A 25,371-nucleotide genomic window follows, 5' to 3' on the forward strand; every position below is an offset into this window, starting at 1 on the left:
TCAATATACAGAGGCTGAAAGAACAGTCCGAGGGAATGCGAGTATTAGAACATTTATGGAAAGGTTATGATAATAAACATCACAACAAATCAACCGGTGGTACAGTATTTAGGCCAGCAGCTCCAGATTGTGTCTCCCACTGGAGTTGGTGAGAGGGACCACGGCGCCCAGGCCCGGGTCGGTGAGGGCGTTGGGGACGAGGCGCCGGCGGGTCTCCAGGCTGCGCTGCTCCAGGGAGATGGCGTCCAGCTTACGGGACAGATCCTCGTCCATGCGCGCCTCGTGGAGCTGCAGGGTCTGGAGACTGTGCCTGCCGGCGCACCGAGGCGCAGAGGTGGAGACAAACAGGAAAGGTCAGTGACAGAGCAGAGTCGATAACAGAAGATACCTGACTGAAGATGTCTATGACTGAGTATGATTGTAGTGATATGGGCGATACTGGAGATATGAGGCCATGTTAGTGGTTCATTCGGAGGAAGAGGACTGAGGGTCGACAATCCTGAGGTTTAAAGGTTAGATGGAGAAGAGCAAAAGAAGTGTGTAGAATGTAGACGGGATGGTGACTGGTTTGAATGCAGATATCCAGTAAAGAGACTGGGTTTCGCCTTGAGCTTATGGCTTATCTTAAGATGAGATACACCCCAGACGTGACTCACTGTGCCTGGGACAGTTTATGTTGCAGAGCCTGAATGGTAGCCTCCAGCTGCTTCACCTCATCGACCAGCCCATACTGAACCTGGTTGAAACCACAACAAGCCAATCACAAGCTGTTGAACTGACTAACAGAAAGTTAGAAGGTTGACTACTTTGTACACTGTGTGGACAGTACAGCATATGGACATAGTTGCATGCCTGCAAAACACACACAAACCCATACACATTTACCTCATCCCTGCACAGGTCCACCCCGGACCTCTTGGTCCTGTTCTCCAGCCGGGTGTGTGCCAACTTCAGAGGAGCCATCTTGGCCCGCAGGTCATCTTCCAACCCGCAGATGTCCCTCTCCAAATCGCTGATCTCATCCTGGGTCTGACACACAGAAGTAGAGAGATATAGAGACCATGAAGTAGATAAAGGCTGCCATGTATCTGTAACAATTGTATTTTTGCTGTAGGGTATGGGACTGATAGAGGCCTGTGTGCCTGAGTTGCAGTTGAGGGGATATTAATGCAGGTGCATAGATAAGCCGAAATAATGAACAGAGAGGCAACGATGGCAGTACGCCCAGAAATATGTGATAAGAGTAGCTATAGCTTCCAGTATGAAGGGATACTGTTCTAAAGGTTCATTGTATTGTATGTCCAATTCCCTGGAGATTAGACTACCTGCAAGCACTTGCATTAAAATCACTCAAAAATGTGTTGGCCTCTGGGACTTTTTTTGTCACAGACTAGACTGTTGCCCACCAAACCTAGAGGGACATCTTGAGGTCTAAAATTATCTTCTTAAACATGATCATATAACCTCAAGATTTATACATTTAGCCAATCCAGGAGGAGAGGAGGATTAGGAGGAAGAGGAAAAGATAGAGGGAGATTCTGAGTACCGGTACTCACGTTTTTCAGCTGCCATTTCAGCTCATCGCGGGCCTGCTCCAGGTGGTGTGTGCGTTTACGGATGGCGAACTCTGTAGCGATGCGCTGGGCGTCAAGCTCATTCTGCAACTGAGATGTGATATACATGTACAGTACAATATACATGAATTGAAGTATGTGTCACACAGCCACATCAAGTTGCTTCAATGGGTGTCTATCCAAATGCAGTGCTATTGAGACATGAAATTAATGGAAAGGTTATAATTAATTATACATCTGATTCCCCCGCCCCCCCTCTCACCTGGAGCCTGGTAACACTCATGTCCTCCCTCAGCTGCAGTGATGCCTGCATCTCCTCCTGAGCCCTGGCCAGATTGTACTGGCTGAACTGCTCCCACTGCTGGGGGGTAGTTGAACTGCAGCAGCAAGTTTTGTACAGATATCCTTTAGGCTAGGTCATGTGTCATCAGAATCAGATTTATTTTATCCATGTAGGTTTGCACCTACGAGGAATTTGCCTAGGTTTGTTGGTTCATGACAATAATAATACTAGCAAACATAGTACAAGAACAAGACAGTGCAAAATACAATAACAAAGAGATACAGTACAATATGCAATACAGTCTACCAAAATGTACAAAATAAGCATAGTGCAAGAAATATCAATTTATTCACTCAACAGTTTCTTTCCTTCGATAACGTGCACCCTAATTCAGACTCACCCTGTGGGTATGCGGGTGGGGTTGGGCTTCAGAGAGATCTCAGGAGAGACCACTGTGAGTTTGAGGCAGGACATGTCAATGCCCAGGGCCTCCATCTTGTTCTGAAGGTCATGGGTCAGCTGGTGGCGCGCCTCCTGAAGGAGACTAAAAAGATAGGGTAGGATGAAAGGTGAGGCGGCAGAGGATTTGGGATCTCTCCTTCTCTCTTTCCCAGCTCTACCGATACACAGACTCTCACCACAGCTGCTCGAAGGCCTTGTCGATGCGCTGCTGGAGCACGCGCTGCGCTCCGTCGATCACCTCCACTTCCTTCCTCAGCTGAGCCTCCACCGGGTCGCTGACCAGCTCGTTGCCACGGCGACCCTCCCTCAGGGTCAGGCACTCCACAGTGACCTCCAGGGGCACTGCGGTGGCAGCCAGGGACCGCTCCGTCACCTCCTTAGCCTGACGCACGCAGAAACGTCAAACAAACACTGAGACGCTGGAGCCGCCAGGCTGCTCTAAAGCTAGGTTATTATTAAGTCATATGGGCAGAGAGGCTTTGATTCACCAGAGTTAGAGCATCCATCTCTTTGTCCACTTGCTGTGCACAGGTCTCCAAAGTCTCTTGCCAACGGGATATGTCCCACACCCTGTCAGTCAGCCTGCGAGAGCTGTCACTCTCATCCCAATTAGTCTAGAGGAGGAGTATGGCTGTTAATGAACACTTCAGAGGTTCAAAATCAACCCTGAGTGTCTGATTATGTCTGTGCATCCTACAAGATGATTCAATGGAAAAATAGAGTCCTGTTTGAAGAAGGGCTTAATTGTGCCCGAAACATCATGTGGTGGTAATAAATGTTCATAGGAGCATTATCTAGTGAGTGGACTCTTCACATTCTGTCCAGCACCTATTCATCATGTTTGGATGTGCATGCTTCTGTAAACTGTTTAACAAGATGATTCAACCTCTTTTACCTTACTGGTCGTTTCATTGCGTAAGGTCCTGCCCTCCTGGCGTATCTCATGTGAGACGTGCCTCCTGTGCTCTGCGGTGTCAGACAGCTGCTTGTTGCTGGTGTCCCAGTCGGACACGCTATACCTGAGACTAGGCTTCGCACTGAGTGTCGCCATCCTGGGACTAACAAATAGGTATTTAACAAGAAATAAGTAATACAACCAAAATGTATGAACATTTAGACTAAATTGGGTGAAACTATGTCCTGGGACTATGGAAGAATAGTGTTGTCATTCATGACCTGCTTTGAGTGATAATTTTCCATGTTGGGAATTTTCACCTCAACCTACTGTATACCGACAAGAAAATGAAATGTTGGGTAACACGTTATTTCAAGGGGTGTGCATAAGACTGACTGTCATAACCATGACATGACACGCACGCACGAACGTACACCAAAACAGCCTCGATCATCATGCACTTGCACGGATGCGACCACGTTAAAGTTTACACACTCATATAATAATGTTCACAGTCTCGAGTCCTGCGGGGCATGATTCGCGGGGCGCGCGTTTTGCCTCACGCACGCGCACAAAAAAGTGTAACGTCAGTCTTATGCACACCCCTTCTAATAAAGTGTTAGCAAATGACGAAAGCTCTATTGAACTGCTTCATTCTTGAACCACACAAGGTGAACTCGCCTTGCTACTTTGTGGTTACAGAATGAAGTGTGTAACAAGATGTGGAACATGAAGCTTGAAGTGTGGTAAATAAAGACAAACAGTTCCAAAAATCGTGTTATTTTTTATGTCTCCTTTTGACAATGAATAGGCGAACAACATAATTCTATTCTGAACTGATACAGTATATCATTTTACCATAAACCAAAACTGGCAGCATAATGTCATGATAGTCGATATTCTACCATACCATCTGACAATCACAATTGTAGCCTACACACTGCCCATCTGTCGCAAACAGCATAATAAATAGGCCTAGGTGTAGGCTCTTCAAAAGAATAACCTTTAAACTGTTCGGTTAAAATTTAAATGTAAGGTAGTTGTAAACATAAAAGAATTCTGTTTACTTACCGAGTTCTAGAATACCTAAACGTCTGCGGAGGTTCTGAGTTCAACCTCCTGGCTCTCCAACATACAGACTGTCTCCAGGTAACGCGCAGACACAACCAGCCAAACCAAACGCTGCTACAGCGACTAAATAATTAAAATTCCATGGCAACGTTCAACAAGTTGCCATTCCATTCATGACGAGCCAGTGACATACAGATTAAATTACATAATATACAGTTAGTAGACCGTAATAGATGGTGCAATTAGATCACTCGCATGATGAATTAAAAATCCTACGGCATCACAGATTATAGACTAGTCAGTCACTAGAACTAGAGTATGATCTTCCCAAAAATTGCCTATTAATCAATTCAAGACACAAAGAGATTTATTTTCATACATACAATATTTAATCAAAACAACAATTAAATATGACAACCAAATAAAAAGGCTCAACTTCAGATGTGTTAAGACAAAACGGTCTTACATACAATAAAACTTCTAAAAGTGTCACAAGATCATAATCAGTCAGAAATCGAGAACATTATACTGTAACCAAAGCAATATGTAATTTATCTCTTAGTACAATAGGGCGAACTAGTGGAGTAGAGGTGCAGAGATTGGAGATTTTAGTGGAGAATCGCTTAGATGGGAAGCGGGCACTCAGGTGGCACAGCTCTGGGCTGTTTCCCAGAGGCATCGTAGCGCTATGATGAACGCCATAGCTTACGATGAACGTAGCGCTACGATGCCTCTGGGAAACTCAGCCCTGGACCACTGTGTTGGTCCTGTCTGCAAACCTGGCTCTGAGAGCCACCAGCATTTCAAAAAGGAACGGACACTTTCCCATACATAGGCTACATTCCAAAATTCACTCTTAGGAAGAGCACTGGTTGGTTAAATGTGAACATATGAAATATGTCTAGGTTGTTAGTATGATGGGCTTGAACGCAAGAGGAATGCCAGTAGCTTAAACAGCCTAAAGGAGTATGTTATTTGTTGTTGCTTATTTCTGATAGATTTCCTTTGTCACAGAACATGACAATCATGACCCCCTAGAAACATAATTACATTACTCTATAGACACCGAGATGTCAGTCACAGTACATTAAGTTGCAATGGAAAGATTCAGTGTCGATTTAATATTTCTCCCTGAAGCCCAATTTTTTCTTTTTTTTTTTAAATAAGCCAATTTGTGGATTGTGCCATATGAGTGCCCGACCACTTTTTCAACACCAACAGGCCTTTTGGTCTTGACACCCCAAAACTGATGAACTCTGCATATTGTTGTGTTCTTGGCATATGTCAGAGGTACACAAACACACACCTACACACGTGCACGCACACAAACATACACATTACAGTATTGTCATCTATCAATATATACTTATCAATGCAGACATGAGCATATTGCCCTACAGTTCTGAATTTAAGATTTCTTTGATTTACTTGTTTTCAGCACCATCAAGAAAGGCACAGTCTATGGGCCGCTCTGTCCGAGGATGAACCTTCACCCCTCCCTAACCACTCAAGGTGAAGGTGGAGCATGGGATAAAGAGGAGGTTGGTTCATCTGATCACTACTACACAACGCCAATCCCCAACAATAACGACAACGACAATCCCCACACAGTAGGTCAATGCAGCAGATTATTCGTACAACACCTTTCACATGGAACAAGTAAACTATTGCATTATTACATTTGGATGATCATTAGTGACTAAAACTACTTTTTCCAGCCTCTTATTTCATTCTCATAACGGTTCCATCTCTCATAGAATTTATTACCAAAAATAAGTGGTGTGCATTACATTTTACATCATTATTAAATATACAAATATAATATCGCCATTTTAAACCAATAACCAATTTACAATGCTTGAGAGTAAGGTGAAAGAAGGCATCTGATATCCACCTCTTAAAAGGGGAGAGGGCATCACAAAGCCCCACCCCCAGAAAGAAATGCCCCACCCTCTGCACTCCAGAGGATGTTTCCGTGGCAACAGGAGTGGGGAGTGTGTTCCTGTCATGATTCCTGTACTGAAGCTGTACAGACGTCAGATATTCACACAAGCAGGGTAGCAGCTCGCTACACACAACAGCTGCAGATCATCAGATTCTATCTATGCTTGTTCTTCAAGTAAAATGAAATGCTGGTAATGTCTGACATCAGATTAAGTGAAACCTTTGCTTACACTGGGCCTACACACACAAACCTTGGGGCAGAACTGTACTGATGCCCACATGGGTGTATATCATTACATTGTACCCTCTGCAAATCAAAGCAGGAGTCCTTCGTCATTGTGGGAGAGGCATTTCTATAGTTATTCCAAGTCTCTAAAAAACAAAACAAAAGTTCACAAAGTCTCACAACAGACGGGGTCTCCCACTATCTGATCACACTGCACATCTCAGCACCTTGGGCCTGTGTTCAACCTTAAACCCATGTTATCTACAAGTGCGTTAAATTGTAATAAATGTCATATAGTATTCAATAATCATATCATTTTAAGTCTCTCTTTGTACGAAAGTATGAGATAAATGTTCTGTTAGCAGCTAGTTTGGTTATGAGAACACATGGCAAGGACAGCAGGTGCAGCAGAGCACCATGCTACAACGCCCTGCTCAATGAGAAGGCAGGCAGTGAGAGCAGGAAGGGACTGACTGTAGTCTAGACAAGCCGACTACACACACACTTTCTCTCACACACACACTTTCTCTCACACACACACTTTCTCACACACACACTTTCTCTCACACACACACTTTCTCTCACACACACACTTTCTCTCACACACACACTCTCTCACACACACTTTCTCTCACACACACACTTTCTCTCACACACACACACACTTTCTCTCACACACACACTTTCTCTCACACACACACTTTCTCTCACACACACACTTTCTCTCACACACACACACTTTCTCACACACACACGGCAGATGACTTCAGTCCCATCCCCCTCACCTCCCTAGAGGCACACTGGTTTGGTCCTAGTGGCGCGTGACTAAACTCAAAAGGCCTCATCTGGAGTCTACTACACTGCAAAGTGTAAGAAGACAATGCCCTTCATAGAAAGCAACAAAAACGGCGTTCAGTAAACTCTGTGAAATAAGGTTTACTTTTAACAGTGCAATGAGTCCTACCAGATCACCAACATGGACCAAGACAGAAGAATTGACTGTTGTCACCTTCACCTAGTCAAGTCTATATGTAATTGTCAAACAATTCACATTAAAAACTAGATCATGATGCTGAGACAATGCAGCCAACTGTACTACATCCAACATCATGCCCTGGATAGCATATCATTCTTGCAGTATGTATTCATGAGATTATTTGACTGTAACTAACTGCATTATCTGTGGTTAAATAAAATATGTTTCAAATATTTGTTCTTTCCAATCAAACCAGGCACTTTGTCAAAATGTATCTATCAAACAACTTTAAACTCCAACCATTAGACCCCATCAAACATCAGTACCATTTTGTGTCATCACCAGCCTGACTCCAATCATAGACTATTTTATAATCAATAGGGGAAGCCGGAATAAAAGAACATCTAATCAGAAAGCTTGTTTGTGGAATCGGTCCTCTGCATCAAAACCTTATTGCACTGAAGGATTTCCTGACACCATCTGTCAGTTCATTACTTTCAACTCAATTTACCACTGAGACACAAACAAAACTGTGCTCTATTGCTGAAAATGTTAAATAAAATATCTCATAAATAGCAGAAGGAATAAAAACACACAGGGAAGATACAATATATATAGTTTCTGTAATAATAAACTCTGCAACACTGAACTCCTGAGCTGGGAGGTCCATTCTGTGGTCAGGGTTGATAATCTAACAGTACTCTGCAGGCCTCTCAGTAAGGCAGTTAGCGCCACACTATCCCCCACACAGTGGATGCATATGGCTGTAAAGACAACATTATACGCCATTCAACGCTGATATTGTTACAAAGTGTCGACCAAGCTAAGTTAAATGGCAATTATAACTGCAAGTGAGTAACCGTTGGCTTAAAGGGAGAGAAGAGTAACCGGTATTTGCCATTTGGGGGGGAAAAAAAGCTGGGGGCAAACTGTACTTTACACATCTCCAACTAACAGGCGTCGCCATGGCAATCACACTTTTGCTGATCAGACAAAGACAGACATACCGTGTCAGGACAAGCTGATACTTACACATAATGTAAAAAACGGACAACTTAAAATAGGAAACGCCCGGCATGGATGGTCACCCCCCGGGCCGTGGAGCAGGACAGCACCCGTCCACCAAAACCTCTGTCTCCTTTCCATTCTCTGTGATTTCAAATTTAAAACGAAGAACAGCTTGAGCTGCTGTCAAGACTCTAAGGCGAGAACATGACCTGCGTACGCCGTTATCGGAGGCCTCCCCAAAACATGAAAATACAGCAGAGGAAGGAAGCGGGCCGGTGTTTGGAGACGATTGGCTGGTTTGTATTGCATAATGTGGCTGTGCTCCTCTCTGGGCTGCCGATCTCCTCGGCAGCAGGCTCGCCTCCGTCCTGTGAGGGGCCAGAGCTGCTGCTGCCCCCACATGTTCCTCCAGTAGGTCTCCCTGACCAGGCTGATCGCTGACCTCCACCCCACCAGGACACACCGGCTAGCAGACTGAGTGGGAAGTGCAGAGGGCCTCGTCTCTCAGGCGAAGTACATGGTCCTCAGTGTGTCGTGGTGAATCTGAACGGCCTTGGCCAGAGCCTGGGGGTCCCGACCGTTACTCTGCCCCGAGATGTGGCTGCCCTCCGCACTGGGTAGAGTTAGAGGAAGAGAGTCAGAGAGTGGGGGAACACATGGAAAGACAGAGCACCGTGAGAGAAGAAATAGTTATATAGTGTATATTTAATACACTTGAGTAGGGCAGGGTTCCCACTCTTTTCAGACAGGGATCCAGCCATACACTAATATGTTCCTCTTGCAAAACTTGTAATGTGCCCTAAGCCCATCTGATACTTCCCCTAGTCAGGTCCTGAACTGGGGGGCTTCTTTCCACTCATTCAAGTTGGGACAAGAAAACAAGTTAAGAAAGCAACCTACAGTATAAACCTAATAAAAACTACCAAGTTAGTAGTGACTAATATTTACATTTAAAGGATACTGAAACTTAAATGTGATGTGACTTGACAGTGTTCACAGTGTTTCCACAACATAACCTAAAGGGCAGCCTGTTCAAAAATACTAAATAAACTACCATTTCAAGTTAATATGATCCTGAACATAATTAGCCCTTTCAGATGGGCAGATGTTATCCATTTTGGGGAGCTCTAATAGATAGTCTAGTACATGTTCATGCTAAAGGAAGATAGCAGAATGTTAAAAGAATTTTCCAGGACAACATAAGATTTTCCAGGACATTTTACTTTTTTTTCTAATTTTCCATGCGTTTTCCATGACTGGAAAATTGGTCACCTATTTTCCAGGTTTTCCAGGACGCGTGGGAACCCTGGTAGGGGTGTAACGGTACCATGAACGCATAGCTCAGTATGTATCTGAACACTACAATATTAGGTAAGCCGTTCATCTAGTTTTAACGCAATAGCTCAGACCTACAATGATTCTTACAATGACCACGACTGGTCCAGGATAGTTCTGAAGTCACCCACCACCCTCCTCCCCACCCTCACTTAAAAACACAAAATGGCTCAGGCCTAACCCGGACGTGTCCCCCTCACCTGTCATGTTCCTTGTCGACCAGGTGGTAGCGGGCGCGAAAGGCAACCAGGTGGGCGTAGTAGGCGGGTGCGGGGATGGAGACGGAGCGGGTGCAGCGGACGTAGGTGTGGCACAGCTGGTAGGTCAGCAGCTGGAACTCGTCGGCAGTGAAGCAGTTGTCGTCCCACAGGACATGGTAGTGAGATGGTCGGCTTGTACCCTGCGCGGGGGGGGGATTAGTTACACAGAGCACTCGGACAGTCTCGGACAGTCTACACTTATAACAATGAATGGTACATTTTGAGAGTGCAGTCTTTTTATTGTGGTCTTTTGACTCTGCACCCAATCCGACCGGTACCTGAATTCCAGCGTGACTGCAGAGGTAGAAGTCAAACTCGTAGGGGTGCGTGATGTCCGTGTCCACCGTGGTGCCTGCAGGAATGTTCCCACTGCGTCCGACCTGACAGAGAAACACACACGTGATGGGACGGTCCAAACAGTCCTCAAACCTGCTCTGTAGTTAGGTGTGAGCAGTAAGAGGTCCTCATAGGTTTCCATATCTTCTCACCCGTTCGTTGCGGTCGGCACAGAAGAGGCGGGTGTGGTGGCGTTTTTGCACCACGATGTAGGTGATGCCAGGCTGGTACTCTTTCTCCAGATTGATACAAGCCTCCCGGATGGCCAGCAGCTCATAGTACAGCACCTGTATATAGAGGTTGTGACGGCCCGAATTAAACCTCAACAGTTTCAGTCCGTCTCCTTCCGGTGCTGCTTTTTAATTTTAATGCCTTCTTAAATAGCCGGCGTCAGGCGACAGGTGACAGTATCGTACAATTCCTATTCTGCGAAGTTCTGCCAACTTTTGTTTGCCACATACCGCAAAAGCACCAGTTACCGCTTGGTTTTAGATCTCCATGTTCTGTGGTAAACAAGCTAGTTTAGTTGAATATTTTTATACGTCTCATTTCACAGAATCCAATTTCCAATATTGTAAAGTCAATTGCTGTACAGGCAGAAATAATGACTGTGACAAGTGAAGTCAGTAAAAACACAGAGAACTGGTGAAAACTCAAGGGGGTGCAAGATGTTGAGAATAGCAACTTCCCTAATTCCAATTAGGGTATACATTAGGGTATGCATTATTTGGTGACAAAAAGCTTACATTAGTAAAGATAACCAATTGAACCAAGTAGCAGGTATTGCGACTGACCTGTCTGAACTGTCCCTCTGACACTCCGTCCCTGTAGAAGATGATCCTGGTGGGCTTGTAGCGGGTCGACTTGTAGAATTGGATCAGCAGCTCGCGCACCATGGAGGCCAGGTCCTGGATCACCTCCTGCCTGGGCCTCTGGACCCGCACTGTGGCACAGTACCTGCTGGGGTGGGCGTCCATGCTGCCCACCACCTGGAGAAGATCAGGAAGGGGGTGGTGGTTAGAGACACGGGCGGAGCTAGGAGTTCCGGGGCTTAGCCCAGAGAAGACCCTGTGTTTTAGCCCAGAGAAAAACGGCAATTGTTTGGGGTGGTTCACACGTGCCAATTTTTGGCTGGTCCCCGCTGTTCTGCCTGGAACACAATTTTGGTCACTGGCTTCAAGTTCTGCTGAGCGACTTTCTGTGGATGGCTGCTGATGTTGACTCTGGAAAAATATCCTTATGTCCATCTTGTAACGACATTTAGCTAGCTACATTTTAGTTTTCTGTCTCCAAGCTTGCTCGCTGCCTCTCACTAGCTGTGTGCACACCAAACACTGCTCGTTACTCACAGCAGTTTGACTATGGGATCTCACAATTTGTAATTACTTGATAAGATTATTAGATTTGGGGCTGCTGAGAAAATATTTGGGGCTTAAGCCCCAGAAGCCACCCCCTAGCTCTGCCCCTGGCATGGACCAGTCCATGGTTGACTCTCAAAAAACTATTGAAGGGGATGGAGAGGGGAGGATTCTCAGACCCTGTCCTCTAAATTCAAAAAGGAGGTCAGAAGACATGGCGCAAGGAATATCAAGTCAATTTATGCTAGGCTAAACTCTGCTGGTACCCTTGCTCTACGACAAGGCAAACCCAGAATGGCAGGCAGGCAGTCTTACAGCAGCTATCGATGGCTTCTTCCCATCTCCAGCTGGAGGGTGAGTGACGTCAGCCCCCAGGAAAATCACCGGCTGCTGGAACACAGACGGCCTGGATGGAAGGATGGGTAAAGAACATCGCACAACATCAGATTCAAACTGTGCAAACAGGCCTTTCTCTCCCCCCGAGTTATGAAGACCGTTTCAATCTCTTTTGTACCGTTGGTGTGGAAGCAGAATGTTGTTGATGCCCCCCAGTTTAACATTGATCTTGAGGCAGAGGTTGGAGAGGGTCTGGGGAGAGGTCTTCACCACGTTCTTCACCTGGACACACTGAGTGGCCATGCCCAGCAGAGTGTCTCCTACACGCTTTACCTCCGCTGTGGGGGGGGGGGGGGGGTAGATAGGATGGATCTAATATCAACCATGCCATAATCAGGGCATTCACATGGAGGTAAATATAGTGAAGAATAACCATAAAAGAATGTCGCCATGTATCACAAATTGATTGAATGAATGAATGCATGAATGAATCGTTTATGTAGCTCACACACATTTAAGGCTTAGCTCTCATTATGTGAGTGTCACAAACAAAAATGTTCATACTTAACTACATCACGGTTTGGTTTCATTAGGAAAAATAAAGCCTTGTTCAGTCGAAGAATAAAAATGATTTGCTCCCAAGTCTAGTAGAAAGCTTATTGTCAGGGATTTATGCTGTGTAAAGCGTACCGTAGACGGGGGTCTTGCCAGGCAGGATGACAATGATGAGCTGCAGGCCAGCGTAGGTGTTCTTCAGGTGTCTGAACATGGGCTCCACACTGTCGGCCCCCTGCGCGTACTTACAGAAGCACGGCTGGCCCTGGATGGGCATCCCAGCATCCTTAGAGATCTTACGCAGCTGGTCTGTGAAACCCCTGGGGTGAGGATGAAAAGTATAGGTAGGTGATATATAGGATAGACGGGACCTGAAAGTAGAACTAACAGGAAATCAAAATCCCAAGGTCACAGCGGAAAGGCCCAAGGATTGAAAACGGTAAATGTAACAAGGGGCAGATCCCCATCTCTCTCAGCAAATACGACTGTATGTAGTTAAAACAGTCAGTTATTTCAAATAAAAACATATTATAGTATGCATACATACACTTCATCACAAATGTACTGTTTGTTTCATCAAATATTCCTTTTTAAGAAATTAATTTAAGAAAATCTGTATAAAAGTGCAGCTAGCTCAAGCCATGTACTGGCTAGTCGGCTGAGGGGCGCTAACATCAGCCACTACGAGCAGTCACCCTTCAGATGTCATAAAACAGTGCATTATGGTTAATGTAGTGCAGTTATAGTAATTGCTACATGCGAGGGAAAGTTTAAACACTACATTTTAATCAAAGTTGTACAGTTGGGAAAATGTACTTGGGCACTGATAATATCAATCTACGCTGTTACTTTTGTGGATATTCTAGGGTGAACGTTTCTCTTTCAGCAGAGGGGGAGTGGAGACAAGCTGGCGGAGAACTTACTTGAGGATTTCCTCTCGACACTGCCGCTGTGTGGCGAAGCAGGCGATGGCCCACATCTTGATCTCCACCCCCGTGTGGAACTGCTTCCCCCTCATGTCCCACACGCCATGGCTGGGCGTGGCCACAGTGCGGTTCTGCAACGACAGCGCAGGGTTCATCTGCTGGGGCTGACCGTCACACACACACACACACACACACACAGACACGTATCGCACATACAATACATTGACACAAGACAATGGTTGGGTTCAATGGATTGACCGATTGATTAACTGCTGTACTAGTACTGCTACATAGAATGAAACATTGACAGTCCTTTAAGCATATTCTGCAAATAATCAGCATTCAACTGAAAGACGAACGTACTGTGTCAAAGGCACAATGTTATTTCTTGGAGCATACACACACACACACACACATCTGTGAAATCAGGCTGTCATTTACAGTATGAATATGTATCTCTTAAAAGCATTCGCCAACTAACACATACTGAGGTGTGAGGCAAGGTATGCCTAGTGACACAACAGTAGGCCACGGACAGCTGATGTGGTCCCTTTCTCAGAAAGGATGTTTGAGGCACTGGTGAAAAGCCAGCGAGCCACTATACAGAAGGACATTGTACGTAAGTGAGTGGAGAGAGAGAAGGTTTCAGTATGTTATAGGGTCCTTTTTTTGCATTTCGTTTTATATGACCTTTTATGTGTTGCACTTTGTCTTGATGCTTTTAATGTCTCATGTAAAGCACTTTGAATTGCCTTGTTGCTGAAATGTGCTATACAAATAAACTTGCCTTGCCCAACACACTGAATACTGGAGATAGCAGTACAAAACACAAACATGCACTCAAGCAAAGCCACACTAGCCAAAGGTGTAATGACACGCACAGCAGGGGCCGGTTTCCCGATAATGTTGGTTTGCAATCAGCAATCAGGTTATTTGTATCTCAATAGTCAAACAATGTGTCCCGGAGAGACTGTAAATGCTTTCAACAATAAAGGGAAGGAAATTAGTGTCCACCTGTTGAACTTAAAGTAAAAAAAGACCTACCATCCATTTCATAGCGCTTTCTCTATAGAGTAGTATATTTTTGTCTATGTATAGGGGTACAGTATTAAAGCTTTGGGAGTAAAAGTGCAGTCTGATCTGAGTCTGTCTGCGTGCAGCGACCCATTTTGCTAGCTGTGCACAGTGTGCCCAGTAAGGCATAGGATCACAATTTCAAAATGTATCGTCACCAAAGGTTACATTATCGCTTGAACGAAAACGTATTCACTTGATCCAAAGACTGTGTTTACGATCACTTCTTTGTCCCGTTGACTGAGGCAGAGGTTTGCGATGCTGCTGCCTCATGAGCGGTCTGAGGCCCCCTGTTAATCTACGAGCGATTTCATGTGCCACATACTGTAAGCAACAACGCTTTCGGGAAATACCTCTTGGCACCGCGGTTCTTAATATTAAATGTATTGTTTTGGGAAACCGGGTGCAGAAAGGCGCAAGGTAGCAGAGCTGGGAGAGAACGGAGCATCAGAGAAGGAAAAGTGAACGAGTGAGTAGCCATCTTTCCATCCACACGTTTTATGCAAATTAAGTTATATCGAATTAAAAATGCCTTATGGAAAAAAATTCGATTAAAAATCATGAAAATCTACAAAAAGTTTGTACTGTCGATCTCATCGGATTTTCTCTTGTTCGATAAAAGTCTTTTGTGATAAATGCTTTATCCAGTTTAAAGCTCTAGATGGAAACGCACGTTCACCGGCTTTATTCGCATTCATATTTTTAGCGATCCTCACACAATTCGATTGACAAGTGGATGGAAACATGCCTAGTGAGTGAAACTGAGAGGCCAAGCGTACACGCGCACACACACAGGCAGATGGAGGGTGATTTAAAGGGGAAGGTACCATAAAGTGTTCAGAGCTCACCCTGCCGCCGTACTGCAGCATGGGGGCGGGCAGCACGCGGCCCGTCACCTGGGCCATCTCGTCGCGCACGCGGAACTGGAACTCCTGGACGTACGGGTCGGCCTCGTAGTTGGCGCTCCGCACCTTGGGAGAGAGGGAAGGAAGGGAGGGAGGAAGGAATGGGAGGAGAGAGAGAGAGAGAGAGAGAGAGGACAGGTCGTTTAGGATGGAGAGGGTGACCACTAGTCTAAGTCTTACCACATCTAAATTTTACCGCAGCCAGGCATACAGGGATGTGGGGGGGAGGGGTAGTGTGCTCACCAGCCTGCTGATCTCCTCCTGCCTGTCGGGGGCAGAGCGCGCTGTGGCTTTGATCATGGTGGATGTCTGGTTGTCCGTCAGCTTCTTGATACAGCGCTGGCCGACAACAATGTTACACACCTGAGAGGAAACAGTAGACGGCATGAGCTCATGCAAGCCCGCTGAGAACAGCGTGACCTCAAGAGTGCTTGATGCCGCTGTGGCACTGCAGCCCGTCCAGAATCAGCCTCAGGTCTGGAGACGGGGGGGACGAGGGGGGGGGGTTGAGGAGTGAGAGAGCGGACAGCGGGGGGGTTGAGGAGTGTGTGGAGGCACTCACCTCTAGGGGCAGGTAGGTGTGCTTCTGCTCCTGGCCCACCTGGAGACAGGGCAGGTGGGGGTACTTGAGCTGCAGGCTGTACTTCTCCCTGAAGTACTGGGCCACAGTTCGCTCCACCGTCTCGCCGTTCTCCAGCTGCAGTGGAAACCTGCGGAGTTTGAGGAGGTTAGAGATTGGCATGGTTGCTTTGTGCAGTTTCAATCTTCACATTTTAAATCTAAGGCCAATTCCAGGATTGATGTGATTCTGAGGGCCTCATCGTTCGGCCTCAATAGGACCATTACAAACGTACGTTTGGTGACTCGCGGGCCGCCGTGTCACGTTGCACACTCTGTACTTCCTGCGCATGGTTCCGCAGTGCGTCACCTCCACCTTGAGACCTGGGATCAGCCATAGAGGAGCATCAGTGTGGGGCCCATGGAAATCAACTCAACGAAAGTACATGTTCAGTACTGTATGTACTCCATATGGAATCAGTGAACCCAGGTATAGTTGGAAGAAAAACTAACAGTATAAACGTACACATCATTTATTTTATTTACACATCATTCCATCCCCGTCCTGAGGCTGTGATATGTGACAGCAGCACGCACCTTTGATCTCTTTAGTGAACTTGACCCTGTGGGAGTCTGTGAGGGGGCGAGGCTGCTCGTCGATGTTGTGGATGTCCAGGACCTCACACATGAACTGGATGACTGGCTGGGCTTTGTAGAACGCCGTGGCGGACACTGGTACAGACAAACAATATACAATATACAATGAAAGTGCATACATCACTGAAGCACAATATAAACACATGTTGGAGACACCTTGAGCACTCTAGTGAAATAGAGTGGTAAATAAATGTGGATCAGTTGACAGTTTTTGCTCCGTCATAATAGTTTCCCTTTTAACTCTGTTGACCATTGACGTTATTCACACGGTGGCCATTTTGCTCCTACGTCACGCTCAGGGTGGGAGAATGCAGAAGTATCCATAGACCATCTAGTACAAGTTCGTTATAAAAATAACACTTCGAGATTCGAAATAGTCAAAAAATAACATCCAGAATACACTACTGGAATTACAAACTCCTGATTACTGGACTGTTTTTCACCGCGGTAGTTTTTTACTCTTTTTTTCTAAACATCTCTCTGCGCCTCCCCTGAATTTCTTTGGGGCCCCCCAGGGGAGGCGCGCCTCACATTTTGGGAATGCCTGATGTAGGCTGACAAGACACAGGTAGGTGGACTTGACACAGGACAAACTTAAGACTTCCTCCCTCCAGTGTCACTGTGACTCACCATCGATGTTGAGCATCATCTTCCACATGGCGGGCCGCACTGACTGGTGGAAGCCGAACCACACCTCGCGGCCCCCTCCCAGGGGGTGGTCGTAGCCCTCTGGGGAGGAGAAAAACGAGCGTCCCACTGGGGTGTACCTGGGAGGGAGGGAGGACCGGGTCACATTACAGCCAGAGGATTCCTCTCATCCCTCACTGCTCATGCTTTATTCAACATACAGGCTGTAAATCTTTTCTGGACAGACTACGCTCGACCACACAAACTGAAGATTATACCCTAACCAGCGTGTCATTTGCAGCTATAAAATTAGGATTTTCCCCTGATAAAAGCCAATGGTTGAAATGCGTTATGACTGCGAAATCCAGACTCACTTCATGGAGGGCAGGTGTCTCAGCACCACGTCCACGGCGTGAACCGGGTTGGTGCTGATGGGCTTGTCCAGGTCCAAGGGTTCAGGAACACTGTGGCCGGTCAGGACCTCGTGCAGCATGTGCCAGCTGACGAGGGATACAAACTTGATGGAGACTTTGAAGGGGCGGTCCTTACCCCCTTCCCCTGGCAAGGTGACATCCAGATCCACCTGGGAAGGCGTGCAAACAAACAAACAAACAAGTTTTAAACACGGGGAAGGCACGCATCACCACATGCACACAATATGTCCCTCCATCACAATGTCTAGAGTCGTTCCCGATGACCGCGGAAGGCGCTAGGGCGGAGTGGAAATTCGGCCTGCATCTCACCCCTGCCGTGGCAACTGGTAGCGGGTTGGCTGTGTAGAGGCTCCGCTTCCCATCGTAGACTGGCTTGCGGTCACCAAAGATTGTCACCTTGAAGTGCTGCACCATGGAGTCCACCACTTCCCTGGGCACCGGAAGGAAGCACGTTAAATAAACAAACCAAACCGGCCATGTTCGAGCGGCTATGTCCAGCTATGTCCATTATGCTGCAGGAAGAGTCATTTCCCAGCTCTGCATCTAATTTGAATCCGGTTTGAATCTCGTTTTGGAGGCTCCCGGGCAGCCCTGCCACTCACCTGTTGACCCGCCGTGGGCACTTCTCAGGCTTGATGTCCACCTCGTACAGGTAGACGTCGATCTTGGGGATATCCACCTGGAAGCAGTTGGCCAGCAGCTTGATGGGCTTGCCCATGGTGCCATAGCCAGGCCGCCGAGGCAGGGAGAACAGGGCCTGGGGCGCAACGGCTCCTACAGAGATGGAGGACAGAGCAGAAGGACTCAATACACAGGATAGAACATACACTCTGAAAGCCAGGCGGGAGGAAGAAACCGGGTTTGTTTGTTTACGGATGAAGAGGCCTAAACGACTTCTACAGTAGACAGAGGCTGAGGGAGAAACAGTTTGAGAGCAAGGGGGAGATGGGACTGTAGAGACGTTGACGACTAATGAGCAAAAGGGGATGTAACATGGTTACAGTAGAAAACGTGGGTTCTGGTTCCACACACTTCAGTGAGGGAGGGCGGTGAGGAAATTCAGATTAGAGTTGTGTTCGGGTTTTCCCCAATAATCTTCGATCAGCACTGTAAATGGTTACAGCGTTTGGTGATGCTGGTTCAACCTTTCCTGTACAGACAGTGAATCAGTCTACTCCTCCTCATGACTCAGCAGCAGAGTGGGTGTGCGCAGTACCACACCAGATTTCTACCAAAGTTCTTTTAGGCAAGCCTCGTCGGAAACAACAAACAATGACATCACGCCACCGCACACACTTCCCACAGTTGAGTCAGAAGAGCCATACACTACCAAAACTCATTCTCATTCTCACACACACACACACACACACACACACACAATGCTACGACAGAAATGTGACACACATTGCTATGACACACTGAAATATGCAAATCAGGAAAAGATCACAGTGAAAGTAAAATAAATAAAAACTACTGTTCAGGCAAATGTAAGTGATGGCTGAGGACTGAGGGCTGAAGGGGTTGGAAAATGCTAATCGATATACCGTCCTCAGGCTCTGAGATTGTACCTTGTGACGGTCCTGTGTGTTTTTCACTCTCCCAAGTGTGTTGTTGCCATGACAACAGCACCCCTGTGGCTGCCACTTCTCCATGGCAACCAAGACCATGCCGACAAAAGAAGTACAAACACGTGTCCAGATTTCTCTCCAACTCTACATCTTTGACTGTCACAATCTCAATTTCACACCCTCTCTTACACGCACACACACTTAAAGAGGTCTGTCTGAAAATCATCAAAAGGTCCAGCTTAGTAGAGAAAAACCCGTTTCTCTGATCAGGTCCCCGAGAAGCGACTGAGTGGTAGAGAGAGAGGAGGAAGAGGTGGAGATGCAAAACGTTAACACTGCTTCCTCATCATTCGATCGATCAATAGATACTTTAATGATCCCCTAGAAGGGAATTTTGCATTCCTGTAATATGTGCCCTCAAAAAGGCTTTAATTTCAAGTTCAGTCACACAAATCAAAAAGTACACAAGAACATTTTCACAAAATGATGATTTGCAGCCCCTGAGCAAGTCAAATTAATCAGGTCATGCTAGATTGATTGCTATTATTTGAGTGACAACTGCATGCGCTATTCCGTAGCGCCTGAATTCGTGACACCAGCTGGAATAGAAGGCAGTCCTCCCTCCACCCACTCTGCTGTGGTCGCAACAGTCAGCGTCTCACGGGTTCGAGGTGAGGCCCCTCTGCCGGGCTCGCCACCTGCCTTTGACAGCCGCCACAATGACGTCGCTAATACTAGTGAGACTGGTTTTTAGAAGAAAAAAAAACACACATGGCCTTATAACCGGCAAATTGGAAATATAGACACACCTAACACCAGTGAGAATCATAGCTTACCTGGCGAACGTTACTTAGGATTATGTTCAATATTCAAATAAGATACATAAATTAACCTAGCAAAGTAGCAATATAGCCAACGAAGTTGTTGCGGTCTCCAAAAACCGGTGAAAGATAAAACAAACGCACCTGAAGTTCCGATTTCCATTCATGGGGTCTCTGCCCGGATACAGCCCGGCTCCCAGTGGGAAAATATCCGCAAACGGTACAAGTTTTCAGCGGTGTTGTGGTCGCTCCGACGTAATGGGGCTTTTTAACGACCCTCTGAAGCGACTCCCCGGCGTCGGTCGCTGATGTGGAACCGGGCCGCTTGGGGGGACTAGCTAACGTTAGCCAGACCGAAGCGAGGTCCTTCCGTCCCTTGTCAACCGAGACAAGTTGAACAAGGTGTTCCTTCTGTTCGTTGGCGCTATAATTATGAGCAGCCACAAACAAAAAAACAATATTTAGAGTCAGGAAATGTTTACTCAAACTATAGCTAACGTTACTAACAAACACTAGCACTAGCTAGCTCGCTAACGTTAGGCTAGCTAAGCCGTAGCGTAGGAGGAACGGAGGTCTTGGAACATTTTAGCTAGACAACTCGATCGTTTATTCAACCAAAAAGATTACCTGGACAACCACTGTATGTCTTCAGATCAGTAAAGTAATCATTTAGTTGATGTTAAACCGGTAGAAAGCGGGTATATACTGTCTGGTGTCCTCTCGGTAGCTGCAGCAACCGGTCTCGGCGTTTGTCTCTCGCCCTCTCCTCCTCCTCTTCGCCTCGAAGGGAAATCTTACAGGAAATGCCAACTGTAGGAAATAGCGTCACTGGCTTCAGAATTTTCAGAAAATGGAAATAAAGAAAAGTCTACTGTATAATCTGTCCGCAATATGTTTCACCATTTAGTTGACTTCGATGTGTCATTTCTTATGATTCAAAATAGTGGTTGACAACACTTTTATCAACCATATCTAGAAGTACCATACTCCAGTCTACAGATGGCTCTAGTTCAGAACAGACCGTAGATGAAGCCACATAAATCTCAAGAAAGAAGAACCAGGAAGCTTTTGAGGATTACGTTTTACCTCCTCCTTGGAAACAAGTATCTGATGATGAGAAAACTTTCAATAGGTGAGGTGTGACACATACAAAACAATTGGTCATTGGTCATTGATAGTTGAAGTGATGTTACCAATGATTTCAATCATGTAGTCATAACCTACTGTACAATTTCCAGTGAGGGGGTGTTGATGTAGGCTACAATGGAATGTTGTAATTTACATGTCACGTCACTTCGCTGGTCAAACAGAATGGACAAGGTGATCAACTGTTATAGTAAGAGACCCGAGGCAGTGGCTAGGCTGATCTGCTTCCCATGGGCAGGCGGAGGGTCCATCCACTATGCACGCTGGGGGACAGTCCTCAACAGCTCAATTGAGGGTAGGCTACATTTATTCAATTTTTTTTTTTTGCTTTTTTAAGTGCATTATGAGTCAATTTCTCATATTCAGCATATTGGGGTATTCAGCATATTGGGGATGTCAGTGTAAGTGGTACAGAGATTGAATATTGAATTGTCTGGAATTACTGTATGCACATTTGTGGTATGTCATCCTCTCACACCTGTCCCAGTGTATGCTATTAAACTTCCTGGTAGAGAGGGTCGGGCCAAGGAGCCTTTCTTCCAGAACATGCAGCAGATTGTGGATGAGGTCATTAACACATTACTGCCTGTGCTGAGGGAGAAGCCATTTGCCCTCTTTGGCCACAGGTATGAGGAAAAACGGCATCACTTGGTTACTGTATGACATTGATAAATAAACATGTAGCCTAGTAAATACAGTACAAAGTCTCTCTTACACTTAGCAGCCCTTTGCCCCCAAAAAGAACGCATATCGATTGTATCTTGTATTTCCCTAGCTTTGGTGCCATGACTAGCTTTGCTGTAGCAGATACTCTGAAGAAAGTTCACAAACTGGAACCAATTCATATGTTCCTGTCTGGTGCCTCGGCACCATACGTGAGTAGGCCTGCCCGTGGTATAAGAGCAATACAGCACTGAATCAAATGTGTCTTATACACACATAAATGTATGCAGCCAAGCCTGATCTGTTCTTTATTTCTAGTCAGAGACACGTATCCATGCCCCAAAGAGAAGTGACCTATCAGATGACGACTTCCTCCACTGGATGACCTCCATTGGTGGGACCCCTCCTGAGATACTGGCCAATCCTGAGGTGCTGAAGCTCTTTCTACCTGCACTAAAGGCTGACCTTCATGTAGTGGAGAACTACAGGTGGGCTTTATCGGGTCATCTTAAGTAGATTACCACCCCCTAGCCCCTTTCGGGACTGCGTTACTAGATGGCTGGTATACGCAGTTCATTATTAGTCCATAGAGAAATCGTCATAATTAAAGGTGGGATAGGTAGTTTGCTTTTGGCTTTATTTGGTAAAATTGGCATAATATCCTTTCAGCTATCAGTAACAGAAGTGCTCTGAGAATAAACTTGGATCTCCGTGTTTACCGCTGCTTCTGTATTTTGGAATGCACCGCGCCCGAATGTATTGACCAATCAGGGTCTCTATCTCGCCACACCTACCAGTCATGTTTGGAAGGACGGGCGGATTCTTTTGAAAAAGATGACCAATCGGAGGCCTTGTTGACGTCAAACTACCTACCCCACCTTTAAGTCAATCCGCCTGGTCTACAAAGCAAAGCTCCTCAATAAAGTGTCGCAGAGAAATGTCAAAGGTACTCACTGTTGCATGAGGGTTGCGTTCACACTGGCAGTGGGTTTTGGAAGCTTGGCACTGCTGATAAACATGTTTAATCTTTAGCTAAAAAAAACTGTCACATTTTTAGAGAATGTGACTCATGCATTGTCCAAAATGTGTTCTCCTCTTCTGCGTATCTGCCATGGGTGGTGCGCCTACAGTAGCAATCATAGCGCTCGCTATCGGCCACTGCTGGTCGCACCTAGCAATCACAGCGCTCGCTATCGGCCACTGGTGGTCGGAAGCTATAGTGCAAGAAATTTCTTGTACTCTAGCTTCCGACCAGCAGTGGCCGATAGCGAGCGTTGTGATTACTAGGCGCGACCAGCAGTGGCCGATACTAACTTACTGTAAGTAAGTTACTGTAGTAACGCAGTCCCGAAAGGGGCTAATTACCCCCCACTGTGCTTTCTCCCCCCATTTCTTTCAAATGTGTTGCATTTGTGTGTGAAATGTGCAAAGGAAAGTTTGATTGGTAAAGTGTGAATGATGTGTAATTAACATGTACTAATCGTCTGCATTATGTAATAAACGTGTAATAAAGATGTACTAGTGTAGTTAAAGTTACTTCCTTTTGTGTTCCAGGTGTAACAAGCCAGAAAGTCCTCTCCTCTCCTGCCCAGTCACATGCTTTGATGGAAAGCAGGACATTCCACATGACCTACAAGGTCAGGGCTCTAATGTCCCTTGCATAACTGCTTTCCACGTGAAGTCTTTCAATAACATTTTCAGCATGCATCCAGTGATAGCATCCAGTGATGGTTAGACATACCATATGAGTGGTTATATAAGTAGTATTGCACAGTACAGGGAGTGTGAAAAGGGAGACTTGAGTGCTAAATGTAATGATTTTTCTTCATATATCTATAGCAAATTAACCAGGATAAGTCTACTGGATTATTGAAGTGAATATTGTATTTCCCTACTGCATATGTTCTGATTGGCCATGATATTGCATGTTGAGTTTTCCTGGCTGGTCTGCACTGTTTACAAAATGAGCGACGCCTCATAAAAAATTAGTGCACAGTGATCGTTTTGTAAACTGTGCGGACCTGCCAGGAAAACTCAACTTGCAGAAAACTATTTTGGGGCGCATTCTAAAATTCTTTACTTTAGTACAGGACATGTATTATTTTACTGACAGTATGTCTGTTTTCATCTTTCCTCATTCCACAGCTTGGAAAGAAATATCAGCTGGAGATTTTACAGTGAAGATGCTTGAGGGATCTCATTTTTACTTAAAAGATCCAGCAAATGAAAAAGTAATTTTGGACTTCATCTCAAAATATCTGGAGACAGTAGAAATGGACTATTTATAACTATGAAATCCCTCTCACAGCCTGTATAGTGCTATATCCAAGTTTGACAACTTTTTGGATAACACACTTTGTTATCCAAATTTACATTTCAACTTCTCTCGTGCCAGTATGTCTTAGTTATTTTGCTTAATCCAGTACAACTGTTGCCCCATGATACACAAAATGATCATTCCACTTCTCTATGATCCACATATACCCTGGTGTACATTGACAAATGCATATCAGATAGTGCTATGACTGATGAATGTGTGTGTGTGTGTGTGTGTGTGTGTGTGTGTGTGTGTGTGTGTGTGTGTGTGTGTGTGTGTGTGTGTGTGTGTGAGTGTGAGAGAGAGAGAGAGAGAGAGAGAGATAGGTACTGTTGAGTCTTGACAGTTGCCAGGTGATGGACATTATGATCTATAATTGTTCTGCTATTCTATTTATTCACCAGTAAAGTTTATTGGTGAATAACTAGAACATTTTATCATACAGTGACATTTACAACAGTGCTTTTCACCATTTACAACACTAAATTCAATTTGACCTAAAAAAAAAAAAAAAGGCTGACTTACATACAGGACATGTACATTTGATTGATAAATGGGGAAAAAAACATACACTTTTGAGTTATGAAATGGATGATTATTCTACAAGACTCTAGTGCTTTATTTTATTCAATTTCTCTTCTTATCAACAGCAATCTGCATATTTTCAATATCTTTAATTATTCCATCACAATCAGGGATGAGCTTCCATTAAAAGTCAAAAAGTCTTGTTCCGTGTACAAAAATGTGCTCTTAATAAATTCTTGCTAAGTGAACCTCGTTTTTGTTGACACATGGAATCGGGTGAAACCACAGGAAGAATATGAGACGTGCAATTTGTGTCTGAAAAGTTATGACAGCGACAACGGGAGACTTTGAAGAGCACAAAGGTAATGGGACCTGGTGCGTTGTTTTAAGAGCAGGTGCAATATCTGCGTTTTTTACAATATGCAATATCTCTTTGGCAACTGGAACATGGAATCAAAGTTTAGTCTGGAGATTCAGTACTATAATTAAACAAATGTAACAGAAAAATACATTCCCTAGACAATGTTTTAA

General features: G+C 45.4%; 3 protein-coding genes across 4 annotated transcripts; 1 reads left to right on the forward strand and 2 right to left on the reverse strand.

Moving 5' to 3' along the window:
* Nucleotides 1–108: 108 nt before the first annotated feature.
* On the reverse strand, nucleotides 109–3,370 carry tekt2 (tektin 2 (testicular); the record flags this gene model as incomplete). The annotated part of the gene is made up of 9 exons (XM_084454992.1): nucleotides 109–310; nucleotides 657–736; nucleotides 886–1,029; nucleotides 1,557–1,664; nucleotides 1,837–1,951; nucleotides 2,258–2,401; nucleotides 2,496–2,701; nucleotides 2,808–2,933; nucleotides 3,215–3,370. 9 exons carry the CDS (start codon nucleotides 3,368–3,370, stop codon nucleotides 109–111), a joined length of 1,281 nt encoding a protein of 426 aa, XP_084311118.1.
* A 1,997-nt stretch (nucleotides 3,371–5,367) lies between these two features.
* Nucleotides 5,368–20,947, reverse strand: LOC311323395 (protein argonaute-3-like). 2 transcript variants are annotated; one of them, XM_084455599.1, is made up of 20 exons: nucleotides 20,817–20,947; nucleotides 20,334–20,613; nucleotides 18,403–18,574; nucleotides 18,110–18,230; nucleotides 17,741–17,949; nucleotides 17,370–17,506; nucleotides 16,680–16,814; nucleotides 16,379–16,466; nucleotides 16,087–16,234; nucleotides 15,768–15,887; nucleotides 15,447–15,590; nucleotides 13,543–13,676; nucleotides 12,755–12,939; nucleotides 12,243–12,402; nucleotides 12,044–12,134; nucleotides 11,165–11,359; nucleotides 10,523–10,657; nucleotides 10,313–10,414; nucleotides 9,975–10,174; nucleotides 5,368–9,052 (listed from the first exon to the last, which is right to left on the reverse strand). In XM_084455599.1, exons 2-20 carry the CDS (start codon nucleotides 20,350–20,352, stop codon nucleotides 8,944–8,946), a joined length of 2,604 nt encoding a protein of 867 aa, XP_084311725.1. In that variant the 5' UTR covers nucleotides 20,353–20,613; nucleotides 20,817–20,947; the 3' UTR covers nucleotides 5,368–8,943. The 2 variants fall into 2 exon arrangements, with proteins under 2 accessions (XP_084311725.1, XP_084311724.1); XM_084455598.1 differs by having other exon boundaries at nucleotides 13,543–13,709.
* Nucleotides 20,948–21,220: 273 nt separating this feature from the next.
* olah (oleoyl-ACP hydrolase) lies at nucleotides 21,221–25,057 on the forward strand. Its single transcript, XM_084454891.1, has 7 exons — nucleotides 21,221–21,321; nucleotides 21,500–21,630; nucleotides 21,823–21,961; nucleotides 22,111–22,210; nucleotides 22,317–22,486; nucleotides 23,553–23,635; nucleotides 24,144–25,057. The coding sequence occupies exons 2-7, from the start codon at nucleotides 21,501–21,503 to the stop codon at nucleotides 24,284–24,286; spliced, it is 765 nt and encodes a 254-aa protein (XP_084311017.1). The 5' UTR covers nucleotides 21,221–21,321; nucleotide 21,500; the 3' UTR covers nucleotides 24,287–25,057.
* The last annotated feature ends 314 nt before the right edge of the window (nucleotides 25,058–25,371 follow it).

The sequence above is a fragment of the Borostomias antarcticus genome (assembly GCF_949987555.1).
Source record: "Borostomias antarcticus genome assembly, chromosome: 21".
In the NCBI taxonomy this organism is placed as follows: domain Eukaryota; kingdom Metazoa; phylum Chordata; class Actinopteri; order Stomiiformes; family Stomiidae; genus Borostomias; species Borostomias antarcticus.

Bases quoted from the DNA above. Each gene is read 5' to 3' on its own strand.
- olah (XM_084454891.1), top strand. From the start codon at position 21,501: ATGGACAAGGTGATCAACTGTTATAGTAAGAGACCCGAGGCAGTGGCT. The intron at 21,631-21,822 runs GTAGGCTACATT...CACCTGTCCCAG, and splicing joins CCTCAACAGCTCAATTGAGG to TGTATGCTATTAAACTTCCT. The intron at 22,211-22,316 runs GTGAGTAGGCCT...CTTTATTTCTAG, and splicing joins CTGGTGCCTCGGCACCATAC to TCAGAGACACGTATCCATGC.
- LOC311323395 (XM_084455598.1), bottom strand. The intron at 15,888-16,086 runs GTGAGTGCCTCC...GTTTCCTCTCAG, and splicing joins ACACCTACCTGCCCCTAGAG to GTGTGTAACATTGTTGTCGG. The intron at 9,053-9,974 runs GTGAGGGGGACA...AACTCTACCCAG, and splicing joins GTCGACAAGGAACATGACAG to TGCGGAGGGCAGCCACATCT.